The 27,249-nt window shown below is 31.1% G+C and overlaps 1 protein-coding gene and 1 long non-coding RNA gene across 11 annotated transcripts; one reads left to right on the forward strand and one right to left on the reverse strand.

Moving 5' to 3' along the window:
• Positions 1–82: 82 nt before the first annotated feature.
• ush (Zinc finger protein ush) lies at positions 83–27,206 on the reverse strand. Of its 3 annotated transcripts, none has more exons than XM_025161408.2 (3): positions 26,568–27,191; positions 5,679–6,220; positions 83–4,926 (listed from the first exon to the last, which is right to left on the reverse strand). In XM_025161408.2, the coding sequence occupies exons 1-3, from the start codon at positions 26,605–26,607 to the stop codon at positions 1,678–1,680; spliced, it is 3,831 nt and encodes a 1,276-aa protein (XP_025017176.2). In that variant the 5' UTR covers positions 26,608–27,191; the 3' UTR covers positions 83–1,677. The 3 variants fall into 3 exon arrangements, with proteins under 3 accessions (XP_025017176.2, XP_015787761.2, XP_015787762.2); XM_015932275.3 differs by having other exon boundaries at positions 5,679–6,224; positions 26,568–27,177; XM_015932276.3 differs by lacking the exon at positions 5,679–6,220 and having other exon boundaries at positions 26,568–27,206.
• On the forward strand, positions 7,121–15,336 carry LOC107364841 (uncharacterized). 8 transcript variants are annotated; one of them, XR_003082794.2, is made up of 6 exons: positions 7,121–9,489; positions 9,612–10,782; positions 11,721–11,949; positions 12,803–13,983; positions 14,080–14,404; positions 14,564–15,336. It is a non-coding gene; the product is annotated as an uncharacterized LOC107364841 (long non-coding RNA). The 8 variants fall into 8 exon arrangements; XR_003082795.2 differs by having other exon boundaries at positions 9,612–10,432; positions 10,521–10,782; positions 14,080–15,336; XR_016199790.1 differs by having other exon boundaries at positions 9,612–10,398; positions 10,521–10,782; positions 14,080–15,336.
• Positions 27,207–27,249: the final 43 nt, after the last annotated feature.

Raw genomic sequence — 27,249 nt, forward strand, 5'->3', positions numbered from 1 at the left:
CCTGTAAATATTGTCATTTTGGATTGACCCTGAATAATTAGCAATTAACGCGATTTGGTTATAGTTAAGAGACAAAATTACATTATCGTTGTGCATTTTAACAGTTTATATGCAGATAGATCATGTTACATCTTGAGGGAAAGAAGAGGATGAGAGGTTGAAGTAAATGAGTTAGTAGTGGGAAAATGTGGCCATGCTAACAAGTACAATTTGTTATTTAAATTTGTGAATATTTTACAATCAGAAATGATCTTGATTTTGATCAAAATAATGACAATAACAGTGAGTGATTCAAGGCAAAAATAATGAATGATAATGAATAAAGCAAAACAAAAAAAGGATTGTGAGATACAAATGATTCACAAAAGAGAAGTAAAAAGAGAAGAAAAAAAGACAAGATTGAAAATATTGAACAAAACAAAAAAGCATGGTTATGATTAAAATTAGACAACATTCTGTTCCGTTTGTTAATTTTAAGCAACCATCAGAGATTGTAAGTTGTGACCACAATTTGTTAACTACGGTATATATTGTATTGTGTATTTAAGGATGCTGATTATAATGACCAGGTAACAAGATGGACTCAAAGTGAGGTAGGAAAAGACCAAGATGCTAATCATTTATAAATTCATTCATTCCATAAATGAACACTATCCATTTCAGGTGGGATAAATTATGGTCCAGATGATTATCAAGCTTTTTAGTGATGACAAAATTAATTTAGTCCATAACAATCAGTTCACCATTTTTTAATTTCAGGATAAATATTGATTCCATTTCTTTGAGCAACAGCAGGAAAAGTGTTATACAGAGTGGGAAGTGCGTAGAGAGTTGAATCAAGCGTTAGTAAATGAAGCGGTCATTTACGCATCTGAAATTTAGTTTTAAAAGCTAGAAACTTTCTCCCCGCCGTGTGTACTGCAAAGACATTAGTACAATGATTTATACTAATGGTGAGATGTTTATTAGCATTCATTCAGGAATCATTGACGTCTAAGTTGATTGTACATTTTATGCTTAATTAGTTAGGAATTAACAATTGCCAAAACTCTAATCAACACGTTTGAATCGCCCAAGTGATAATATCCTTGGTCGATCATAATCAAATCAATAACCTTGATTATTCGAATTTTTCTCGGTATAATTGCTAATAGTGTGCAGATATTTATAATTGCCATGTTACAATTTTCATCAACACACTGGGATAATGTAATAATGTAATAAACATGATTGATACTCTCTGCTTTTGTTGAAATAAAAAACGTTTTGAATGGTAGCGGTCACCGTTTGGATCCTTCTTGATTTGAATATTTTTCTTGAATTTTGTACCATCGTTTGAATTGAGGTTGAATATCAAATTGTATTCAATCGATTTCAGTGTCCAATTAATAAATCTTGTCTTCGTTTCTTCAATGGCTATCGATGAATTTGTTCTCTTTTGTTACTGTTAAAAATCACACTGAGATGACTTAAAAGGTAGAGATGGTAATTTGCAGAAGATGATGAGATAAAGTTAATTGTCAACACAGTGAGGAAAAGTGTGAGTGATAAATATGAGAGCAAAAAAAGGGTTAACATTTGAGAGGAGAAACAAATTTGTGAATTTTCTCTCTGTTTGCTGTTGGCAATGTTAGAGTTGAGGAAAATGGCGGTGTGAGCCAATGATGAAGATGATGACTAGACTGGTGATTTGCTTTCAGGAAGAGATTGAATAACATTGGTCTCATTTGAATGGGAAGAGCAGTAATATTTTTTATGAGCTATGAATGAAGTTAAAAATTGGAAAGATATGTCACATGAACGGCAATATTTGGGAACCGCTTTTTTGGCCTGGGCTGATGCATTACTATTATTATTAGCACCATTACTATTGCTATTATTGTTTCGTATTAAATTGTTGTTGTTGATTGAACCGTTATTTCCAACATTTTGGTCAACCGGAGAGCCTTCTGAATTATTGGGAGATCCAGTTCGATTAAGTTTACCATTTAAACCATTAGATCGGTTTGATTTTAAATCTAATGGTAAATCGTCATTAATAGAGCCCATGGAATCACCTCCAGTTGCATCTTCATTAATTTCACGTTTACTTAAGCCTGAAAAAGAGGCAGTCGGGGAAGGTCCATTGCGACTAACATCTTTGTGGACAAGCTTCACATGACGAACAACGTTTCCTTTGTAAGTTGATGAGTAATAACAAAATTGACAATTATGCAAAGATTCACCTGATCCACCTTGACGAGAATCTTCTCGACCAGAAGTTTCATTTTCCGAAATGTTGCTTGCTGCTTCATCATCATTTTCACTTGATATCTCAGAATGGCTACTATTTAAATTATTTACATTGTTATTTACGGACAAGTTGACATCATTCGAACTCATTGTTCCAATATTATTGGATCCCAAACTGACAGACAAAACTCCACTAGCCGTTGATGTGGTGGTTGGGGCTGAAGTTGCCAATGAAAATGATGGCATTAGTCCACCAATCAACTGGGATGGTTTTGAGTTTTCACTAACTGAAGATGAGAAACCGTATAAATGAGGAACATTGCTATGAGCGCCAAATACTTCTAAACTTTTACGTCGTCTTTTAGGTCCACTGGGTCCATTTCGATTACTTTTAGCAACCAATGCTTCATCTTCAATGCAAGCAATAAAAGTTTCTTCCGGAAGTCCTTGGATTTTATCTTGATGAATGCGAACATGGGTTCGCATACCTCGAAGTGTATGACCTTTGTAGCCACAAATTGTACAACGGAAACATTGACTGTGCATACGAACATGGATACGCATCCCTTGTAAAGTTTGACCCTTATAACCACATATTGTACATCGAAAACATTGTTGATCAGTTTCACTTTGACCACTTCCAGCGCTAAAGCAGCGTCCATCATTTCCATTTGTGTTGAAATTTGGACTGGAGGCTGAACCGGTCAATGATTTAGATCCATTTGGAGTTATGTTTGGAATAGATGACGATGAAATGGCACCTAGATTCATAGCTGAACACACATGACTTAGGAATGCTTCTTCGTTACAGTAAGTTGCTTTACATTTAACACAGCTTACTTCACTTCCAGATCCTCCTGGAATGGATACTATGTACTGAAGTTTGTCGGGTGACGAGTTAACTGAGTTGCGTTTGAGGCAGTAATAGGTTTGATGGGCTTGAAGATTATCTAAAGAAGTAAAACGTATTCCACAGGCTACACAATAATATTGTGATAGAGGTTGATGAGGTGGTGATGAACCAGGTGAGTTGGAAGAGTTTGATGCATTAGTTTTAGAAGAAACTGAGACTCGACGAGATGATCCACGATGAGAGTTGATATTTGGTAAACGAGAATGACGTTCGGCTTTTACGGAATCTAAAGATATCTCAGGGCTACTGTTAGGTGATCCTTCACTTTCAAGCATATCAGGAGAAGACTCACTTCCAGTTCGTGCATTGTTACCAGACCCTGAACGTGAACCTCCAGCAGCGGCCGCGGCCACTGCAGCTGCAACAGCTTGAGTTCGACGAGCAGAACAATAATGGCGTTTATGGATTGTATAATTTTCTTTCTTATAAAAACCGATATGACAATGTTCACAATGATAGCTTGACTGTTTGAAGACTCCTTCGGGTGCAAAAGGGCTGGGTAAACTTGCTGCAGGAACTGGTAAAGTTGCTCCACCTGATGATGGTGATGCCTGAGCAGCAGCGGCAGCGACAGCAGCAGCTGCTGCAATTACAGATGATGTCGATTGAGGTATATCACGGCTAGATGAGGCTAAGCTGGTAAAATTGGAAGATGAATTGAACAAGTTTAATGGTGCTGGCGATTCTGACTCTTCCGTCGTTAGATTGGCTTCAGATTTCACTTTGTACGATGCTAATGTTGTTGCAGATGTTGATAAATTGGAAGAGAATTCATTTTCATGCCGATAATGGTGACGAAATGCTGGTTTTTCTTGATGATGATCACCTGATTGATTTGAACTCAAGTCAAGCGGACCCTCAGTCGATTGAGGTCTTCGAGAGATTTGAGGACAATCAGTATTTATATTATTCAAAATTGTATTTCTAGTGTCGATAATACTTTTACTATCACTTGTATTATTATTGATACTAATAATATTATTATTAGTTAAACTATTAACATTGATTATATTTGTTGAGTCGAAAAGACCATTGATAGGATTATTACGATTGTTATTTCGATGAGCTTCCAGTGAATTACCAAGAAGAGCTGCTCTTTCAAAAGCCAAGGGATCATTCAATTGTGCACTTGAAAGGATGTCTTCAGGTAGCTTTACATTGCCGACAGGATTGTTGATGGACAAATCTAATCCACCAGTTTCAGTGTTATACGATAGAGGGACCAGAATAAGAGGATTAGTTGAAATGGCTACATAGATTGGCTGTTGTTGAGTTTTTTGCTGGCTAGAGGATGAGTTTGATGGGAGAGAGGTCGGAGAAACACCGGCCAATGACAGTGGAGGTGGTGGTGGGACTGGCTTTTGAGGTGGCATAATCAACCCAGGTGTTCTTGAATTTAAAATGAGTGAGTTGATGAGCGAGGATTGATTCAAGTCTTTGATAATTTTCTCATCGATGTTTGTAGGTTTTGATATGAGTGAAAGTGTATCTTTCAAAGTTGTAGATGACGATGTTATAGTTGATGCAATATTCCCGGATTCAGTGGTTAATGGTTTAACAAATTGGTCTGATGAAGGTAGAATAGTTGGTGAAGATGAAGAAGTGGTTGTTGGTGATTTTTCTGTAGCAGTTGCTGCCATCATAGAGTCAGTTGTTGATACTTTTCGTTTACGAACTATACAAGATTGCAATGGTTGTTTACTTGATGTTGACGGTAGTGTTGGTGGTGGTTCCATTGTACCATCTGCAACATTTTCTTCAATAGAAGTAGCGTTGTTGACCTGAGAGCAACAAAGTAAACATACAAGTTGTGGTTAAAATCAAAAGTCTAACTCTGATACAACAATACATTCAGATAAGTGAATAATTGAAAAAGAGTGAGCGAGGGAGAAATATGTCAAGAGAGCAAAGTACAACGAAAAAAAACGAGTGATAGAGTAATCGAAAAACCAGAGGAGAGAGAAAGAGAGAGGTGGAGTAAATAAGGGGAGGTAAACTCCTTGAAAAGTTTAGCTAAGCTTGTAAGCTTTAGGAAAAAGTACAGTGAGAAAACTAAGAAAAAAAACGAAAGATAAGTTTGATGGTGATTATAACGGTGATGAGAAGTGGCGATAAAAATCACGAGTTGACTTTTATTCGGTGATGATTACAATGCAGAAATTGGAGATTTAATTTATAATAGACTTTCAAACTACTAATATATTTGTAATGAAAGTTTTTGTTTATCTCTTGATTAGTTTGCTTGATAGAGAGATTTAACGATAGTTTTAATCATTTGATTGATTCTCTTGCATTCTATTACAGATTAAGTCGAATCGTAATTTAATGTTACAAATGTATTGTTTGTAAGTCCCTTCAATACCGAGAAGTTAACATGAACCAAAAATTTGTTCTCAACATGGTTTGAAAACAATGAAGAGGTATTAAAAGGTAATAAAAGGTAAAAGACAAACAATAACTTTCATTAATCTTTTAGGTGTAATTAAGTGTAATTAAAAGCATAAGTTTGAGAATAATGTTCGAACACACTTACGTCAACGTTAGATGCGACACAAAGAGAAGGAGAATGAGAGTGTTGAGGTGATGAAGATGCACGAGAATCTTGGGGCATTGATGATGATGTTGATGGAGATGATGGCAATGCGGTTTGTTCATTGGTCAATGGGTCAGTCGAGGTTTGTTCAGTTGACATGTGTGAGGGAGATTGGGGTAACAATAATGTAGGTGGTGGAGGTGATGATGATGATTGCTTGTGTGATTGGGGTGTAATCATTGGAGTTGATTCAAGATTTGCCTCTTGAGAAAAACTTTCTTCCCTGATTGGGCTTAATGGTGTTTGCAGGTGGTGGTTACTACTGTTATTGGGGCTGTCTTCACTGATAATCGCTCTACCAGATTCTTCTTCAATTGAATTTACTATTGTTGTTGGTTGAGGAGATGAAGATCGACTTGACGATGATGAAGTTGTTGATGATGAAGAAGATGAAGAGTTACATTCATCGAGATTCATTTTTTCTCTATCACCTGGTGTACTCGATTCTTGACCGGCTTCAGAGGTTGATTCAATTGCAGAGCCTATCTAAATCCAAATCATATAACGGAAGATGGTTGAAGAAGGAGGAAAAAGGGAGAGAAACAAAGAAACAAAAAAAAGAGATCGTGTTAACAATTTGTAGCATTTTCCCCACTATTTTTTCGTCACAAGTTTCAAAACAGAATTGAAATAATGTGAAATAATATCAAAATCATAATAATGATAATAAGGCAAAACAGAAGATAAAATTGATCAAGATGATAGTGATACAAGTTGAAAAACTAGCCAAGATGGAAGGGACGATAAAGAAGCAGATAGAAGATAGAAAAGCATGGAAAGAAAGAAAGAAAAAGTTGTATAAAATGTAAAAGAGCGGATGATGGTTAATCTTGCATTTTGATGGAATAAGATGATAATGGAGGAAAAGGCAAATGTTGATAACAATCAACTGGATAGATTGTTTGATTAGATAGTAACACAGGAAAAAAAAGATGATTGAGAATCAAGTCACAGGGAAAAAATGCAATGAGAGGAAAGAACTAGAAGAGGACGAAGAAGATTGGAACCAAGATGAAAAAAAAGTGAAGATAACATGTGAGTAAGATAGAAAGGAAGATTAAAAGGTTTGATTAGGTTTCAAAGAATAAAGATAAGAGAGTCAAAAAGGTAGACAGAAGAAAAAGACAGTGGATGATAAAGGAGAGAGACATGACTTTTTTGAAGGAAAATTTCTCAACGATTAGAATTGAACTTTTCAATTTCAATTCGCAATTGATTTTAGAGGCAAATCAACCCAAACTGTCCAGCCATCTAGCGATAATTAATATGCAACTCCATAACAATGACATTATCAATAGATAATTATTAATTACTCTAGATGGCGTGATTATTTTTCTTGCAATTTTCCTAAGATTTTTGTTCATTGATTTTGCTTTGATTTTAATGAACAAATTTCAAGTCGTTTTAATATCAACTTTACATCATTTATACCAAAAAATGAACGATTGATGATAAAACTGATTAAATTTTTCTTGATTTTAATCAGTTTTCTGCTAACTTATCTGGACAAAGAATCTTTGTTAACCTCTTTTCAATCTGAATCTGTTCAATGCTGTTTTCTGGTTGGTTAACTTGCTTCTTCAATTTCAACTGGATTCCCATTTTTGTTATTAATTATTAATCTATTAGTCATCTAACTTTTTTTCGATTGGGATTATCTTTCCAAGCAACTTGCAATCATTTAAATGATTAACGGATCAGACGATCTGTAAAAGTTTATCTTTCGGAATTCATTTGGTGTGTTTATTTTTTTTTGCTGTAACCTAATGGAAGAAGGCTGTGAAAATGGTTAATCTTGTTTGACTAAAAAAATGTTCAAAAATGATTTCATTTTTTGATTAATGTCTCATGTAAACTGATTTGTTTCATCGTTTGATCAAAAGAATTTATCAATCAATCGACTGTCCATGTGATTACTTTTGTCTCTAATGCTTTCCACAGTCTGGTTTTGACGTTGATTGTGCTACTTAATGATGTGTATAAATATATATTTATTTGTGGATCAATAATGCCGATTATTTAATCGGCATCAGCTATAATCACAAGATAGATATCAGAAGACAGACATCATGTGCTAGTCAACAATTCAAAAAGGCTTAGCTTTAAAACAATCTTCTGTTAAATCTGCTAATTACTAACGGTTTTTCATCAATCCTTTTCCACAACATATTTTAACCCTTTAATCATAGTCTCTTTCCCTTTTTAGATGCCATTTTAAGCCACTTTAGCGCCACAGTTTCTGTTGCTTTCTAGAAACAAAAGTAACCGCCATTAAGTCATCGGTTCAAGAAGACAATGTCTCTTCATTTTGTTTTATTTTAAATTTTGCTGTTTTTTTTGTTTCAAGTTTTCTGATTCAGTAGATAATCTTTGAACATCAGTGAAATCAATTAATTATACCTGCTTTTAGTCTCAGATACACAGAGTGATTAAAGAGTGATCACACCCATCAGCCAAATCGAAATATCATGATGATTGATCAATGCTACTGATAATTTTTCCCTTTTTTCATGTTATCCCCATTTGAATCTTAAATTAACAATTATCATTAATATTATCTACATCATAATAAAAATCATCACCATCATCATCATTATAATCACCAAGTTAACCAGTTTGTGAGTTAGAACGCAGAAAGAGGCTAGAAGATTGAATTTTGTGATAGTGATTACATGTGAATCTAAACAGATCTTCAATATTCACTACAAGAGTCTTTTACTGTTGATTATTATTTTGCCAAATCAAACAATCACAATGACATTCAATTTTATCTCCATTTTATCATTACTCTGGAATTCTTCGAGTTGAATTTTCAATTATTGGTTACTGATATTTTTATCATTCTTAATCCAGGATTAATAATCCAGATGCATAGATGGATTTTAACCAAACCTTGAATCAATCTCGACATGAACAAGTGCATTCGGGAAAAAATTTCACGGTAAAAGTCATCTAAACTGGTACTTTAGAGAGCAGCCTTACAATTTATCTTCGTAGACACTAACTACACCTTTTTTACACCCACCAAGCCCAACATGACCATCACCATGGATTGGGAACATTAAAGTTTTAAATAGTTAATCTTTTGAGATTTACTCAGATTAAAACACTTTATCTGGACATTCAACATTTATTTTTCATGGAAAAGTGACAAATTTAAACTTTCACTACACACACATTCGTAATTTTCTGCAGCAACATCCAAACCTGATTAAAGTTAAACATCATAATTAAGAAAAGTGAAATCATCAGCTCGGTACAATGGATTTGTTTTGACTTGGACGACCCATTTTCATGGCAGTAATTTATTTCAACCTTCAGTGTATTAAAAATGTTATCTAATTGAGTTGACTCAATATATCATTGTAAATCTTTATCAAGATTTTACGTGCACAGGCTTAAGAAAGTAAGTATCAGATAAAACGAGTCTAAATGTATTACAATTAATAAATAATGGTTTTATCGTTAGGAGAAAGTTAATTTATCGCTGTATTGAATGGGTTAACTGAAATCAAATCATATTTTCGTTTTCACACGCATTCAATGCAACAAAGTTGAAGCTAAAATACATATTTACTCCAAGAACTGCCTCAAGGAGTATCAGTATTTGAAACTGATTTGTTGATTAATTAGAATGGAAACTCACTTTGATAACAATTTGAAAGGTCACAAAATGATGAGATGTATAGTTTCAACTAGTTTATGCGATATATTGGCAATATCTTATCATTGGATCCATCAAATGAAAATGGTAATCATTTCCATCTCCCAAGCTTTATTAAAATTGGCGATTTTTAAATGTCAATAATTATCAACCATGAAAATCCAAGAAAACAAACATTAATAAGATTCTTTTTTCTTTCCCCTAAACAGGTGATTTTCAAGTAATTGATTATTATTCATTGATAAGCTGTGATTGGTCTACGCTTAAGGTCAATTTAATGAATTTTGATTACCGGAGATTGCCGTAAAAATGGTACAAATTGGTCTATTATTGTTCATCACTTGCAGTGAAGTTTGAATTATTGCTGGTCAAGACAGATATTATTAATACACTTGGCAAACTTTATCAAGACGAGAAAAATGGTCAAAAGTGATAATACAAGGATATGGATATTATTGTGATTGCAATCAACATATTTTTATTGGTCTAATTGAGCACTTGGTTGTTCTTTGCCAATCATAACCTGGAATCCAAGCAAAAAGAACCGTAACTTTAATTTCATTTTTTCATCGTACAAAATGTTTCCTCAGAGAGTCACACACAAGATTTCAAATGAAGAATTGAATAATCTCCTTTTATTATTCAATTGCTAGAAAATCTAACATTTTCAGCTGTAACATCATTATTATCAATGTTAGTGAGCGAATGAGTTTCTCTTTTTCAACCATTTATTGACTTTCAAACTGTAGATTATTACAAAACCATGTTCAATTGATAAAAATCAAACATTAACATGAAGACAATCATCAACAAGCAAAAAGTAGAATATAAAAAGCTAACATTGACATTATACCGAGAATATAATAAGTATATGAAAACCAAGTCATATAAGCAGATCAATTTGGACCCAAATTTAAATCCTATCACAGGGACATCAACAGCTGATAAAATCTCCTGCAACTCTATTGTTAAACTTTTTTGGCAATAGCTTTTCAAGTTATCTATCTTTTACCTCTCACTCTTTCTCATAGTAAGAGAGTGCTTATCATCTCTCTTCTTTCCTGTCTTTCATTTTATCTATTCTAACTTTTACTTTCTTTTTTTGTATTGTAATATAGTGACAAACGGCTTGGTTAATATGATGATATCTATCGATGATGATGATGATGATGATGCTGTTCTTAACCTGACAGAAACTCGCAATGAAGATAGTAAAAAAAGATCAACAAAAGATGCCTTTCTTTTGGCTTTTGCCACACACACAAACACATCAACAGTAACATCAACAATGGACTTAATCACTGTGATCAAAACGATTGGTCCGGAAATAGTGTTGTCACATGATAGGGGCAACTTTGATCAAGTTAAATGATTAGCGAGGTAAAAACTGATTTCTTGACTCTTTTTAATGAAGAGAAAGATGATGATGGTGATGATGATGATGCTGAGAAGAGCAAGATAACTGACAGATCAACATACACATGTAATATATACATGAAACAGAAGATGGGAATAAAGGAAAACAGATAAACATCATTTGATCCATTCTTATTCACTATTTGGGTTATGAGAAAGAAAGTGAATTGTCCATCAATGTAAAAATGGATACAAAGATGTAACTATTGATGATAGTTTTTGATGGTGATCATTGTGATTGCAGATAAGCAAAGTTAAATTGTATCCAACAGTACAAAGTGTTGAATCTAAAAAATTTTATTGCAATTTAAAATTGACTTTATATTGCAACTTTTTTCACCATTCAACTATTAAACAAGTTTTACGATTCTTTGAAGCTTTTTGGTCATCAGATTTCATGAGACATCATTGATCATAATATTGACCGATATCATGGAAATCTTTTTCCAAAAGGACGATAATTATTTTGATAACATAAATTGCATTCCTTAATTATTAACCTTTCTCAATATGGTTACAGATTAATTGGCTTGATTAGCAATTACTATTTGTTTACAATTGGTGTTGACAATGATACTCCCAACACAATACAAAACAAATTGTTCAAATTTCAACCTAATAGCTGACTAACATTTAAATCAACTTTTATAATTATACTGATGATAAACTAGATAAATTGTCAAGGTTAACAGATAGACTGATTGATACTCATTGTTTACAAAATATAAAGAAACAACAATCAACCAACAATCAACCAACAATCAACAATAAACAATGAGCAGAATACAGTTGCATGTAAAGAATGATATTAGTCAACAATTTGGTTTGCTTTTGTTAATTGTCTTTCAAGTAATCTTTTTGAAAACTCAGTTTGAATTAATTTTGCTTTTCATTTACAACAGGACTGATCAATGGATATTAATCAAAATGATATTGGATTGGAACGACGATTGACAAAGCAAAGTGGTCAAGTTGGTGAAAACAAAAATGGATATCAAATTGGAAACCAAATCAACATTGAATGGACATTAAACGAACTTTAAACCAACATCAAATCGAAACATTAAACCAAATTTAATCATCATTATCACACTAACGATGATATTAAAGTTTAACCCACAACTATTTAAGGTAACTTTCAAGGATTTCACTTTGGTTTTTATCACTCCCAAGAAGACGAAAAGTCATCCTCAATATTGTCACGTTACTTCTCTGAATTCTGCCTCAGGAAATGTTGCTAATCAGATTATGTATCTTTTTTGCTATTGATGCTGCCTCTGCTGTTATTGATAACGGATTTTGCCTTCACTTTTCATCAGATTGTGGTTGACTTTACCATTATTTGATATTTTTATTTAAAGAATTTGTTTTATCATTTTAACTTTACCTTTATCAACTCATAATATACAAGCTATTTCAGGCTAAAGCTGAGAATCATTTCAGTTATTAGTAAATCTAAATATACACAGATAGGTTGACGGTCTTTTTTTTCGGTCAAGAAAAATAGTTTCATGATAAGATTGTACATTTATTATTCCTTTTTTTCCTTTCTCTGCATCATCTTTACCATTTTCTCCAACGATAATAGTTAATGCTGATTGTGAATTGATAAAACTATTCTGATATAATTTAATTTCTCACAAAATGAAGTAAAACCTTAATGATAATAATGTTAATGAGCTTTGATTATCATGATTATCATGATTATCATGACGAAGGTACCATATATGATGTATATATTTATAGTTTCCTCCATTATTGGTCCATCACAATCAACATCAATTATCATGGTTAATATATTATTGACTGTTTACCTTGAAATGATCATCAATACGATAATCTTTATCCTGTTTTACTTTCAAACTGTAGTCTAATTTTCCAACCATTACAATTTGAATGTTGCCTAGCAAAAAGTCAATTCATCTAAATTATTGTAATTTTTTAAACTTTCAACTAAACTCTTGATATTTTTTGTTTGTTTCAGGATTACCATCATTTAATCAAGCAAATGGATACAAGAGGATCTTCATTTGATGGTGCAGCAAAAAAAAGATTCACTGGTTTATAAAGAGGTTAAGGAAATGGAAAGGAAAATGAGCAATATAAAAATCATGATAATAATTATTAGCATGGTGATGACAAACTTCAGATGTAGATGAAGGTGTAGATGATGATGCAGCCATGAAGCACCGAAAGAAGGAGAAAGAGGAACAAAATTGATCATAACGATGTTAATGTTACGATAATAATGATAATGATGGTGGAGGTGATGATGGTTTGAGGTATCTAAAGAGGCCCAGAAATGTTAATATGTTGTTTTATAACTTAATGCAAAGAGGTACAATTAATCAACAATCAACTGTTCATGGTGTGAACATGCTTTTTCAACGGTGCATTTTTCGAGATGTTTGATTGAATAATGTCCAGTTAACTTGAATCTTCCAGTCTAATCATCATCAAGTGAAGAGTTAAAATCACAGATAAACTCTCAACCATTCAGTTTCCTTGTGATGATTATTTAGAGACGACGACAACGATCATTATTATGGTTAAAGTGAAAGAATGGGAGAGAAAAAAATCATCAAAAGATGATGAAACTGATATGGTTAAGCTTAATGAAGGGTTTCCCTTTCCTCTTCTAACCAGAAGGAAAAATGAGTTGAAGAATAAGAAGAAATGGTAAAAGCATTATCAATTTCATTCCAAAGGGAAACTGAAGTATATATAACCTGACAAACCATGAAATCGATTCACCCGAAGAACACAGTTTAATCAAAGATAAATATCCACAAAAACTTTGAATCATTGACAACGGAAGGAGACGAAAGATGATGACAAGAGAGTCACCGAGGAAAAAGACGAAAGCTAAAGATATCAAGCGAAAATGACACAAAAAGCTAAACATTTAGTTATCATATTTAATAACAGTTTTGTTTGAGGGGAAAGAGACACGGAGTGAGAAGAGAATCAAGTGAACAAGTTGATGATTATGATAAATCAATTTAGCCTGAAGTGAAAAAAAAGTAAGAATTCAAGAAGTGAGAATGGAAACATTTTCATGATCAAAATGATGTTGATGATGATGATGATGGAACGTAAATTGTGTTAAAGATAACAATATTCACTACTTTGTAGTGGTTTTACAGTACAACATCTTTTTTTAGGGTAAAGTTGAAACTTTTTTTTTCTTCCTTTTTTTCACTGAATTTCTGTTAATTGTTTTTCTTTTATCTTCTTTTGTACACTTTTTTTCTTTCTCAGTGTCACCATCAAATGGTTATGCAAACAATGGTTGTGTGTTGGAATTACATTTAATGATGTAAATGTAAAAAAGCGTTTTTTGTCGAAGGGAAACAACAAAGTTGATTATGTTTTTGTCATTATCATTTGGACTATTTCTAATAACTGTTTGGGACCAAGGAGGTGAAAATGATAGATTTTTGGCAATTATTGAATCGAGGAAAGGCGCAACATTTTGATTCATTCATCAAAGATCACCAGGATAAGGAGAAGAAAAAGTTCAACTAAATCTACTAGATTGTACATCATTTTTCGTCAACAAATCAGTTTGATCAAAGTTAAAGATGTATTTATTTATTGTATTTTAGTTTTTTTTGTTGAGAATTCGAAATCGATTCCTAGATCGAAATCTTTTTTTCTATTAACTTTTTCTTCTTCTTTTTCTTTGATCGATACTCTTTTTTTCAACTGATTTTGATTTCTTTTCTTTTTCTTCTTCTTACAGATCAATCTGACAGGTTAACATTTAATTCAGTTTAAATGCAAGAAACATTGGAAACATGATTAACCGGATACAATTATAATTTTACATTTCATTGGATTCAATTGGTTATCCTTGCTGATCAATTTTACCTGTGCAATCATATCATGGATTTATATTAATTTATGTGCATTCATCAGTTGATTCATTTGGAAGAAGGAAGTTTTCCAATTGAAAATGATCAATCAATTTCATCTGTAATGAGCATTTAATTGATAATTGTGTGTTATCTAAATTAATTTTCATCACTTAATGATAGTGTAAAAAAGTAATTCATGCTGATTATCATCAACTTTTTATGCAAATTAATCATTAATGGTCACTTCTTTGTCCACAAACAACGACACAATGTAACATTACAAAGATTCTAATGAGTGGTGATTAAAAAGAAGGAAAGTTAATTGATTGTAAGAATCAAGGTAAAGGCAATGATTAGGATATAATTTACAAGACAAAATAATGCAAAACATTGATACATTGATACATTAATTTACCATCAATTTTTATGGTTTTCATTGATTGACTTCATCAATGGATTATCAAATGAATGATGATCATGTTAAACAATCGAGGGATTGTAAAGAAACCAAATCGACAAGAAGCAAATTGTAATTATTTGTCTAAATTAGCTAATTGTTTGATTCATTATTAGCAAAAAAAGATTGAGTTGTTCAAAGTGAATCAAAATTGAATGACAATAAACAAACCCAAAAAAGACTTGAATCTATTGTAAGAAATGTAACAATGAAAATCAAGATTTAATGCCATTGATTTGATTGAATCATTTTAGGTTTACTAATCATATTGTTACCAAAATAACCAGATCGATAATCAAATGATCTTTGATCATAAAAATACTGCAGATTAACTTGCAATGATATTGTAATCTAATCAGATGGTAAACACTGAATCGATATTCAAAGGTTGACAGTTTGACTCGCAATTAAACACAATCATGACCATCACAGATGAAAAATATTTGTTTTTTTTCACTCACATTTTATCTTCACAGTTGATAATTGTTTTCATATTTTTAATATTTATCATTATTATGATTCTAATTATCCTAACTCGTTTCCTTTTCACTCTATTTTCATTATCTTTCAACCTTTGTTTCAATTTTGAATGAATCAAATGCAAAAAGTGGAAAATATTTTACCAAAGTTATCTCAATATCAATCAGGCAATTTTTTACCAAATAATCTGAAGATACAGCAAAAAAAAGATGAATACACAAAGAGTAGATGACGAGAGAGTGAAGATAATAATCATGAAAGATCATTTTGAAAATTAGCTTTGAATTTACTATGTAAGGTTAAGCTTTCACATGGTTTATCTAATTCATTCATCTAATCGTAATCATCGAGCTTGAAGATGAAATTTTACGATAAAAGTCACTCATTTTCATCCTACAGATCCAGAGTCACTTACAACTCTTCCCATCATCAATTTTAATCTATTTAACTAGAGAGCAAAAATAAACTCCAAGTAAATGGACAATTTAACTGATTAAAAAGTGACAATTGGTTTAAAATTTTAGGAAAAACATGAAAAATTATTTCCATTTTTTAGGAAAATAAATTTTCCATTAACAAAATGTCTTCAAAATCAAACAGTAATTGTTTCAAATTATCATTGGCTAATCATCATCATCATGGAATTAACCAGTTTCATTAATTATAATATATCATGGTTTAGATATAAATACATAGAATCATTATTTAGAAGATGAAAATGATAAAGTGTTCAGTTGTTCAATTTATCAACAAACAATTGTTTGCCTTATGAACACACATTACATGGTAAAGTATTTTGTTGTAGAATACAAAAAAATGAATAATCGCAATAATCTGAAAAATGCTTGACCAGACAGTCAATTAGCCTTTTTGTATTTACCATAGAGAAGGGCTGATGAACTTACCTCTGAACTTTTCTCGGGTGTGTCTCAATTAAATCAAAATTAATCTCTTTCACTATCACCAGCCATCATAATAATCATCATCATAACCATCTCCTTCCATGCTATCATTGTTTTTTATCATTGTCATCAGTTTGCTATCAAACCAGCGTAACCATTTTCGTAAACCTGATTTCTGGTTTTATGCTGATTCCTTATCTTCACATGAACAACAAGATTTTCATCTCTTTTACTCTGGAATCTTTCCATTTCACCTTTCTTTACTCTCTTTACTTATCAATCAACAATCTATCATCTTTCGCCTTCTTCCGACTCATATCGATGGTTGCAATCTAAAGTAACTATGAAAATATTGCGAACACATTTTTCTCATCATCATTTTGCTTATTATCTGATCATCTCTTCAGACCTGATTTCCATGAAAATCTTACTCTCACAGGTCTAAGAGGTGGACACAAAAGGTTGAAAAATTATCAAAGGTGAAAATGTTTCTTCTAAATAATCATTGAGACAAAAACATTAACTTAAACCATTTTTGACTATTCACAATATTAAACATTTACATCTAAATGATTGGAAAAAAATGTTTTATCATTTATATCATCACTGGTTCAATCATCTTTATTGTCTTCAACAATTTGATGTGCAAAATTTATGCTATAGATAGGAATGATGAATGACTTTAGATATTGGGTTAGTTTATTAGGTTTTTGGTCATCATCAAAATGATAATGATAATGATGGTCAAAATGTCTCAAAATCAAGATGATTGTGATCAAGAAACTATATTTTGCTTTTCAATATCTTGATTTACGACAAAATTCAACATCGTAAAGTTAAATCCTAACATTGCTTCAAGCCAAACAAGGCCAAAGATGATCACAAAAAATGATATTTTTTATAATTTATAATAATGATAATATGAAAATAAACGCAAAATACACTTATAATAATGGAGTCAAGTTAAGGCGAGAAAACATTTTTATCCTGGAAAGAAAGTTTCATGAAACCAGAATAAACGAATCAACATTTTTCACAAATCGAAACCTTTGTTTACTTGCACCAACTATCAACATTTATCAGCAGATTATTTAAATGGAAAGTTCAGAGAGAACTAAGATTAAGTTATCTTTTCTTGAGAATTTTTCTTGTAGATTTTTTTTCTTCTTCAGTTTATCACTTTACTTTTCCATCAACTGTTGTTAGTTTCTTATACTTCCGCTATTAAGTCATAAATCTGCAGATAACATGATAATATGAAGCAAGAAAAAAATTTAACTTTACTTTTTTTTCACTTGAAAAGTAAAAGTTGATAAGAGTGACAAAAAGCGGCAAAAACGGATTACCAATGAATTTGAAACCTTTATGATTTGTTCAAGTAATGATGATGATAATGTTCAAGTTTAGTTTTTTGGCCATTTCATGATAACAATCAAGTTTGACCCTTGATCAGATTGTATATTGGAAACAGATTAAACTGAGTTTCTATGGAAACCTTCTGGGAGTGAAAAGGATAACATTTGATTGAAGGTAAAAATTGATTAAATAATTAAAGTTTCTAGAAGTGTTTCAACTTTTGTCCGTCTCATTGGTTTGCTCAAGAATGATGATGACAAGTGAACGTGATTCAATTTCAATATAATGGACAATATGATAAATCATGAAATGTCTTAAATCATCTGGATATCCAAAGTGTATCCATTAATAAAGCTCAACATTTGACGATATTTACGCACGAATTAAATTCAAGATTAAAGTTGATTAAAATGAATAAAAAAGTGAACCATAAGGTGAAGATTGTATTTACATTATTGACAATCAAGTGGTTTACAGGAAATGTAATGTCATTTTCAAAGGCAAACGTGCAAACAAGACAACAATAATGTAATGTGTAATAGTGATAAATATAAATATTATATAATATTGTAAACATAGAGTGTCTGAGAGAGAGAGAGAGAGAGAGGGAAAGTTCATCAGAATTACTCAGAAGCAATGAAATGAAGATAACAAGTGGAAGAAGAAAAGCAAGAAAAAAGGTAAACATTGTTAACGTAACAATGTTAACAGCATCAGCTGTTAACCATTATCATTGATAATGAATCGGTTTGAGACGTTGATGGGTTGATGAGTTGATGATCTGCAAGAAAGTAATCAACGGACATGATGATCATGTTTAACTTGTCAATTGTCGCTGATGAAAAGAGGAAAAGTGCAAGAAGCAAGAAAAAGAATCTTGTTGATGATCATTTTTTGATCATTTTGATTATCCTCATCATTATCATCACCTTTTCTTCCAGGCAATTCATTCATTTTGCAAACTTATCCCCGGACTTTTCGTCTTTACTCCGGATGCTATTTTGCCCAAGGAGGTTTATGGGTTAGCATAGAGACAGAGGTCGACTAAGATGATGATGATCGTGAAAATGATAGCGAATGATGAGGATGAAGGGAACAAGAAGAAAATGTGAAAAGAAATCGATCAACAGTAAATAGACTTAACAAGAGTATTCAAGCTTTTTATATAGGCACTGTTTAAATATGAATGGTGTTGTTATGAAGGATGAGGTTCATGGTAAGATGATGATGCTGATGGTTTTTGTTGCTCCATTTGAATCATCTTCAATTGCTTCTTTGCAGCTTCTCTCAAACCTTTTCAAGTATTTTCATTCCTTTCATATGTTTTGACATAACTTGTTGTCAATGATAATAATGTTCAAGATTAACGCAAATCTATTGATTGGACCATTTGCAATCATTATAAACGAATTGCTTTCAATTGTTCAAATTAGATTCTGATTCATGAACTTTTCATCTTTCATCAAGTTCATCAAGATTATTTCAATTAGTTTTAGTGAGCTTAATCTTTAATAGTTTGGTGACAATTTTAAATCACCAAAATCGCCTAAATGTTTCCATATTGAGTTTAATGTGTTTATTAAAACACATTAAGATGTTGATACTTTTAGCTTTGCGTGGTAAAGAGTCACAAAACTGTCATCAATTTAATTCATTTACACATTAAGTGTGATTTTTAATTCAATCATTCAAATGGTTAATCATTTAAACCCACAAACTTTTTGTCCAAAGATTGCCATGAAAATGAGTGATTTATTTGGTAAATTTTCATCAACATTCAACAATTTAATTAACAATTAGATTCACCTTTTTTTCTGGGTTCAGTCAAATGACAGTTGACAGTTAAGGTAATCATGATTAAAAACTTGAAACAATATAAGTGTCAAATAGCATTAGCTGGTTGTGAAAAGACAACATCATTATAACCTTTTACACTTGATGTTACTTTTTTTGTAACCCAAACTGAATAGGAAAGGTCAAGATATTAGGCGAGCAAAAAATTATCAATTTGGCCAGTCTTAAGATGAAAGGTCAAGATTGAGAAGAAAGGTTTGTTAACTGGATAAGATTATCTATTGAAATTAGGGTTGACTGATTTCAACTGTTATCTTGATTAGTTGATTAGCTTGGTTATAATTTGACATTTCAAGCGATATAATCAAAAAGGAGAAACAAGAAACAAGGTAAATCCACCCAAAAAAAAGACCGTAAAAGGGCCAAAGATAGAAGCAAATAAACACGATTAAATGAATTGTCCATTTATGATGATAATAATTAATTGGAAAACAATGATAAATTGTTTCTTCTTTCATTATCAAAGTTAAAGCATTTGCCAGTTGTGCCCATCTTTTATCATCATAATTGGTGTAAAAATAAGCTAATTAAGACCAAATCAAAGACACTAAATAAGGCAACAATATGTTTTGAAAGGTTGACTGACTGTCAATTTGACCATTGATTATCTCTTGGTCAACCTTTGTTTTTATCTTTGATTGTCAAAATGATTTCAACCAGATATTGTGATTCAAATTGTCACAATTGAAAATACAATTATAAAGGTAGCCTTAAAAAAACTGGTAAACTTGAAAATATTTCAAGCCAAAGTTGACTATTAATCTGGTTAAGTAAAGTGATTTGAAAAGCTTAAAATCAATTGTAAAGTAAACTGTAATTACAATTGTCACTATTAGTTAATACTAGTTAATAACAATAGTTGAGCAAATGTTAAAAGATATTCATGAAGAAATGAAAAGATAATTGCTTTGGTTGACATGATAAACTCATTTTCAATGAAAATAGTGAAAACTAAAAATGATGTTAATAATCAGTAAGAAACTGAAATAGATGATGATGAGGATGAAAAGTGAAAAAATGATCTTACATTTTTTCCCATTAATTTTAATTCATTTCACTCTGCCTTTACAATCCTTTCAATAATATTTTATCATTTTCACCATCAATGTCCTACTCATCACCCCTCATCATTATCATCATCATCCTTTTAAATTAACTCAAAGTTAATTCATGTTCATCAGATTACTATTATTACAATTGTTACTATTAAAAATATTATCATTACTTTTTCACAACCAGTTATTAAATTGGAAGATGAAAAAAGATGAAAAATTTACAATTAAAGATCAAGTTAACATGAGGATGAAATGCCTTGAAAGATTAAATTAATTCATGTTTGCTATTTGTAACAATTAATGTTCAAAGTTGATTAACAATTTAATCCAGAGACTAAATCAATCAAATGTTGCGATTTGACAATTAAACAATTAAAACTAGTTTCATCTTTATGTCTTGAAATGTATCAATCAAGTTTGTTGCTGTTAATACAATTAACAAGTTTATATTCATTGATAGCAATCATCACGATGAAATACATCTTCATTTCCATCAACAATTAACTGATGATTAAATCAAACCTTTACAATTTAACAGACAATCAAGTTCACAGTTTAACCATGTAAAGATAATTGTTATTGTTTTACTAATTTTTCTGCCTTAATTGTATTAACTTTAATTTACATTCTTTGCTTGATAACTGTTGACCTGATGAGTGAAAATAAGATTACCTTTTGTTGTATTTATCATGATATCATTTGAAATACTCAGACTGAATACTAAATGAAATTATAAAGAAACTGTAACAACATTAACAATGATCATAATTTGAGCTTGAATTAGATTTGATTTTAGCTTTTGTTTCAATCTCACGATTTGAATGTTTAAATGAAGTTTGAGTTTGAGTTAAGTTGAAAACAAATAATGACTTGAAAAATGGTAAAAATTGATTCATTTTTTTTGGTGACATTTTATATCCGGACTGAAATGGTGTTTTGTTTCATTTGATGAAAATTGTAAACATTAATATAAATTGCCATGAAACTTATTGATAAACTTTGAAAAGTTTATGAACATAAAGGGTTGAAAAAGGTTGCATAAAAAGGGATTTAATGGGCAACAACAAATCTTTCAACATTTGCTCATTGTTAAAAGCTCATTTGAGCTTTGATAATCACCTAATAACAATACAAATCAACGATTTTCATTATTATTAAATCTATATTTAATGTTAAACAATAGATTATCATTTGATTCCTGAACACTTTCAGTTTCTCCTTTTTCTTCAGGAAATAAGCTGGTCACTTTGGGTGCTAAAGTTACACATAATAGAAATGATAATCACCTTTTGCTTGATAATGATGAGGGAAGATGAATTAAAGGATGTTGGACAAGCATTGATAATCTGGTTCAGCCGGAAACAGGGAATAGGAAGAATACAAATAACAACAAAAATGGCGAAAAATTCAATATCATTCAATGTGTGAGATTGTTTTGCAAACTGATTTTTACATTTTTTTACGATTCCTATTCATTCAACTCTTTTGCCTATCAAAAGTTTCAATCATTGGAATTGATTCTTAGCTTTGAATATTTTTTTCCCAAACTCGGAAAAGTGTTTGCAAATTGAGAAATGAACATTTTTAATTTCATCAAATGATGATGATTAAGAATGATAATTACAAGATTAATTCACACGGGATTAGATCGTGAAAGTTGCTGCAAATGATATTTTGTTGAATATTAATTGCAAGAAAACATTAATCATTATCTGGTAAAGTTAATAAGGTTTAAGATTATCGCATTAATCAATTTTGTTATCGATCAAAGTGAACAGTCATAAATGATAATTAGTTTAGGAAACAGTAAATTAGGTAAAACTGATAATCTGAAATTGGTAAACATCGTCAATTAGTTTTCAATGTAAACCTGAAATTTGTAAGATAACGATTCAAGTGATTGGTTCAATAGCGAAATGTTCATAATTAGCTTTTGTTGATGCCTGAAGACATGAGATAGACATTTTCATTTTATCGTCATTTTCGTCTCTCATTCATTGAAAACAAAATGAGTGAAAAGCAACTTCATGATAATCTATTTGATATGAAACACGGTTAAATCACATGGTAATCATGATGTTATCAGGTAAAGAAACGAAAAAGATTTCCTTATGTTTAATTAATCAATTGTCGTCATAAAGTGATTGAGACAATTGTTGCAATTGTAACACTGACAGTAGTCAAGAGTCAAAGGCATAAAAAAAGTGAAGGTAAAGGTAAACTTTTAAAGCATTTTGTGGTCACTTTGAAACAATCAGTTGACCATCATCTACATGATAAACAATTTAATGGAAAATGGGAAATCATTGCTATTGCCATTAAGATAGGAATCAAAGGTAGAGAGAGAGAGAAAAGTTTTCTGAATAAAATGATAAAAAGATGATGATGATGATGATAAAAGTGATGGTGTTGGCAGTTAGTTGTTTGGCATAGTTGCTCTCAATGATAATAATTATAAGTCATCCTCATTGGTAGATAGGAAGAGATGTCTGTTGAAGATGATTGGATTTTACCATTCAAATAAAGGTATAGAGAGAAGATAAAAGGTCACTTTTTAAGGTCACACCTTGGTCTATATATTTTTGAGGTTTGACTTGTTAAAAAGCCCAAACAATCTTAAGTCCAATATATAGATAGATAGGGAATACAGGTAAAAATATTATCAAGATCAATTTCAGAAGCTGCATAAAGACGAAGCCAAAGTTAAGGCCAAAAGTATAAAGAAGATAAAAATGAAGTAAATTGATTAATTGATAAAGGAATCATCTAAGGTAATATGGAAAGGTAAGAGAGATCATTTTTAAAGGTGAAGATTGAAGAAAGATAATGAAGAGTGAAAAGATTTTTCCTGATAGAAGAGTCAAAACTCGAAGAAAGTAACAACTAATGAGTAATTAGCATTGAAGATCCGGCATTTGGGTGTTATTTTGATTCAAATGAATAATCAACTGAATATTATTGCAATCAAATCAACTTGTTTAGTGCAAGAGACTCAAATTAATCAGATTGATTTGCAAAATGCAAAAATAATGCCAAAAATGATTTTATGCTTATAAAAGTCAAATCAATTTCAACAATCAAAGTGTTGCTTTTAATCAGTTTCAATGCAAATATTGATTAAACTTTTTCAGGACTATTCAAGTGAAAGGAAGGCAAAAGTAATGGACAAAGATGAACAGTTAATGATGATGAAAATGGATGCAATAAAGTTTTCAATTATGATAACCAATTTGAGTTTAAATCGGACAAAATTAGGAAGAGGAAAAGAAGTGAGGCAAAAAAGTAGAAAGAGATTTATAAATGAATGAAATGAATGAAATAAATGATAAAGATGAACATGATGATGATGGCGACCATCATCAGTGGAATCGCTTCTTATCTATAGAAAAAAGGTGACAGAAGTTGGGAATATAAGTAGAGAGAGATTGTAAGTTTATATATACATTGAAAGATGGTAAGGATGAGATAAAGAGAGAGAAAGGATGATAATGATGAAGGAGGAGGAGGAGAAGATGAGTGACTAGTGAGTAAAGGAAAGGAGTGATGATGAATCCAATGTAGGGCGCAATGTTGATGATCATGTGCATGCGGGCTTATCCTTTGGTATGGATGCCTGAAAATCACTGATAATACTTTTACTTTTTTCCTCATCTCATCATCATCATCTTTCACTCTTTCTTTTCACTCTCTATATTATCATCATCAGGATAACCCAGCAATTTATTGCCAATCCAAAACCATTCTTTATCGCATCTTTCACTCTCTTGCTTCTTCTTCATCATCATCATCACTTTTTCATCCTCTTTTCATCTTCTTCTTTCGCTTCAACACTATTCTCAATGAGAGATATCCCATTGAGAGTAACTATTCCTTTCTCTATAAGATATTATATGATACTGATGAATGAAGACAAAATTTTTCATCACTTTTCATCATCATTATTATAATTATTATTATTATTATTATTATCGTTTTTCCAACTATTTACACTATCTCATGGTAGCATCCACTGATTTTCACCCTGATTTTTGCTTCATCTTCATTATAACATTAGGATACAATAAATAACCTTCTGCATACCCTTATATCATCATATTTTGGTCTTCTTCCTCTTCATCATTTTCATCTTAACACTTACAAAAAAAGAGACGAAGCCTTTTACAAGTTCTTGCTGTTCACCAATATTATCACAACATGAAAACAGATTAAATGTATATTATAAATAACAATATACGCATCGAGTTTGCCTTCACTATCGACATGAAAACAGTTAATATAATAACATAATAACTTATAATACATTTCATGAATCGAATCATTTTTAACCTTTTTTATTACTTGTTAATTCATATTGCAATAAAACAGTAACGAATTGAAAGTCAAAATTGTGCTCCGAGTTGAGTGCATTTTCAAATGAATCAGCAGCACTGAACTATCATTTATAACTATTTCATAGCTTTTTCTTGGTGCATATTGTTACCAAAGTTATTAGCTTAATCACACACCTTTTATTAATCTAGATTAGCTGATTTTATGCTCTATTCAAATTACAATTGTACTTCAATTCTTGCAGATTTTTTGTCACATGATAGCTTTTCATTGCATTCAATGTTTACTCACATTTTTATTTTATTACAATAATCACATTGAATTAATGTGATATCATGATATGTTTGATAGATTAACTGATTTTTATCAAATCTTGGAAAGGAAAGAAGTGAAGGAAAAGGGTTATTAATGTTAATCATTGCAATGAATCAAATTGATTTTGTTTTAATCGGCAAATATGATCAAAGTTTTCTGATGAAAAGTTATTCTTAATTGGTAGCAAAATAGAATCTAATTAACAGTTTTGATCAATAAATGATAAACGGTTAGATTGAGTTACCACATTAAATGTCATGGTTGCAATTATATCTTGATTTGATTTGTTGTTGTTGTTTTTTTTGGTTAATGTTGTTGTTACCAGAAATATCATAAAGATAAATCTGTGTGAAGATAAAATGACGAAAAGATGATCAATTGAAAGAGTCATTATGAGCTGGACAAGGTCATCAAATGATCATTCATTGAGATTGATTCAAATGATTCAATTTGTCAGGTTTCAATTGAAATTGCAAGTTTAACTTTCATGGTACAATTGTGTTCATTTTTGTTCAAAAGTTATCGTAATTTTGGACAAAATAAAATGTCAATTAGATAACGATAATAAAATGAATGATAATAATAAGGGAAAGAAAGTGAATGTGTTAGACGTCAGGTTTTTTTTCTTGCTTTTAGTAGCACTGGTTGATGATTAAAATCGCAACGTGAATTTTATCACTGTTGTCATAGAAGCAGTTTGATAGTTATAAGTTGATAACCATGGATATGGAGACACGGATTTTGAATATTATTATTTGTTGAATACAAGGTAAACAATAATGCATCAAAGTTCGTCTGTTTCAGAGATGATAATTAAAGCTTGAGGTTAAACAATTAAGGTTAGGGAAAGATAAGATAATCAAATGGTAATGCACATTTCACAAGACTTGGGTTGACTAGACAAATAAGCAGACTAAAGGAACAGAGAAAAGTATGGAAAGATTAGGAGAAAGGAAGTGAAAACAAGGTGAAAAAGCATGTTATATGACTGATTATCAAGGTGAGAGGAAAATGAAAGTTGGGCAGGGTAAAGAATTGAGGAAATTGATGAATAAAATTTGACCGAAAAAGAACAGATTTCAATGTAAAAACTGAATAAAAGAATTTTGAAAAAAGGAAAAATCGAAAAAGATTGACTCACATTTCGTTCGTTTGGGTCGATCCTGTTTTTGACGAGGCATTTTTGGGAATATAATTTAATATTATTGACAGGTTATTTTGAGAAACAATAAGAGGTAATTAAGATAGTAACAGAGAAACAAAGAAAACGGAAAGAAGAAAAAATTGTTCTTTTATAAATCTGTTAAACACTAAGCATTGTTTTCAAGTCATTCATGATTCACAGGTTACTTGGTTGGTAGAGGACAGTTTGATGGTCGTGGAGATCAATTGAAAGTAGACAATTAATGGTGATTATGTTTAAGTTGATGTTGTTGAAATTGGCGGTTTAATTCCAAGTGTAAGTAATCAAGTAAAGTACAAAATAATACTTTTCTGTTAAATAAGAGAAACACTTTTAAAAAAGAATCAAAGAAACACAAAAAGGTTAAAGAAGGAGAGGAAAATGAAAAGAAAGGAGAAAACAATTAGCAATTGTTGAAACCAACCAATGATGAGGATAATTACAATTAATCGGTGAATACAAAAGAAGACTAATTACAATAAATAAATAGACGAAGAGGTAGATGCGAGATAGTAAAAACAGACTTACAGACTTGGTCTTTCCCAAGTTTCAAACTAAACAGTGAACATGTTAAGACCAAACAAACTCAACTTCAACAAACCAAAAATGATTTTGACTTTAACTTAGACACGCCATCTAT

Source organism: Tetranychus urticae, chromosome 3, assembly GCF_039701765.1.
Source record: "Tetranychus urticae isolate SD_2017Ah chromosome 3, NJAU_TeUrti_SD_1.0, whole genome shotgun sequence".
NCBI classification, from domain to species: Eukaryota; Metazoa; Arthropoda; class Arachnida; order Trombidiformes; family Tetranychidae; genus Tetranychus; species Tetranychus urticae.

Coding starts and splice junctions, on each gene's coding strand:
- ush (XM_025161408.2), bottom strand. CDS start 26,607: ATGCCTCGTCAAAAACAGGATCGACCCAAACGAACGAAAT. Junction 6,221..26,567: donor TCGACCCAAACGAACGAAAT/GTGAGTCAATCT, acceptor GGATTTAGATAG/GCTCTGCAATTGAATCAACC. Junction 4,927..5,678: donor GTGTCGCATCTAACGTTGAC/GTAAGTGTGTTC, acceptor TGTTGCTCTCAG/GTCAACAACGCTACTTCTAT.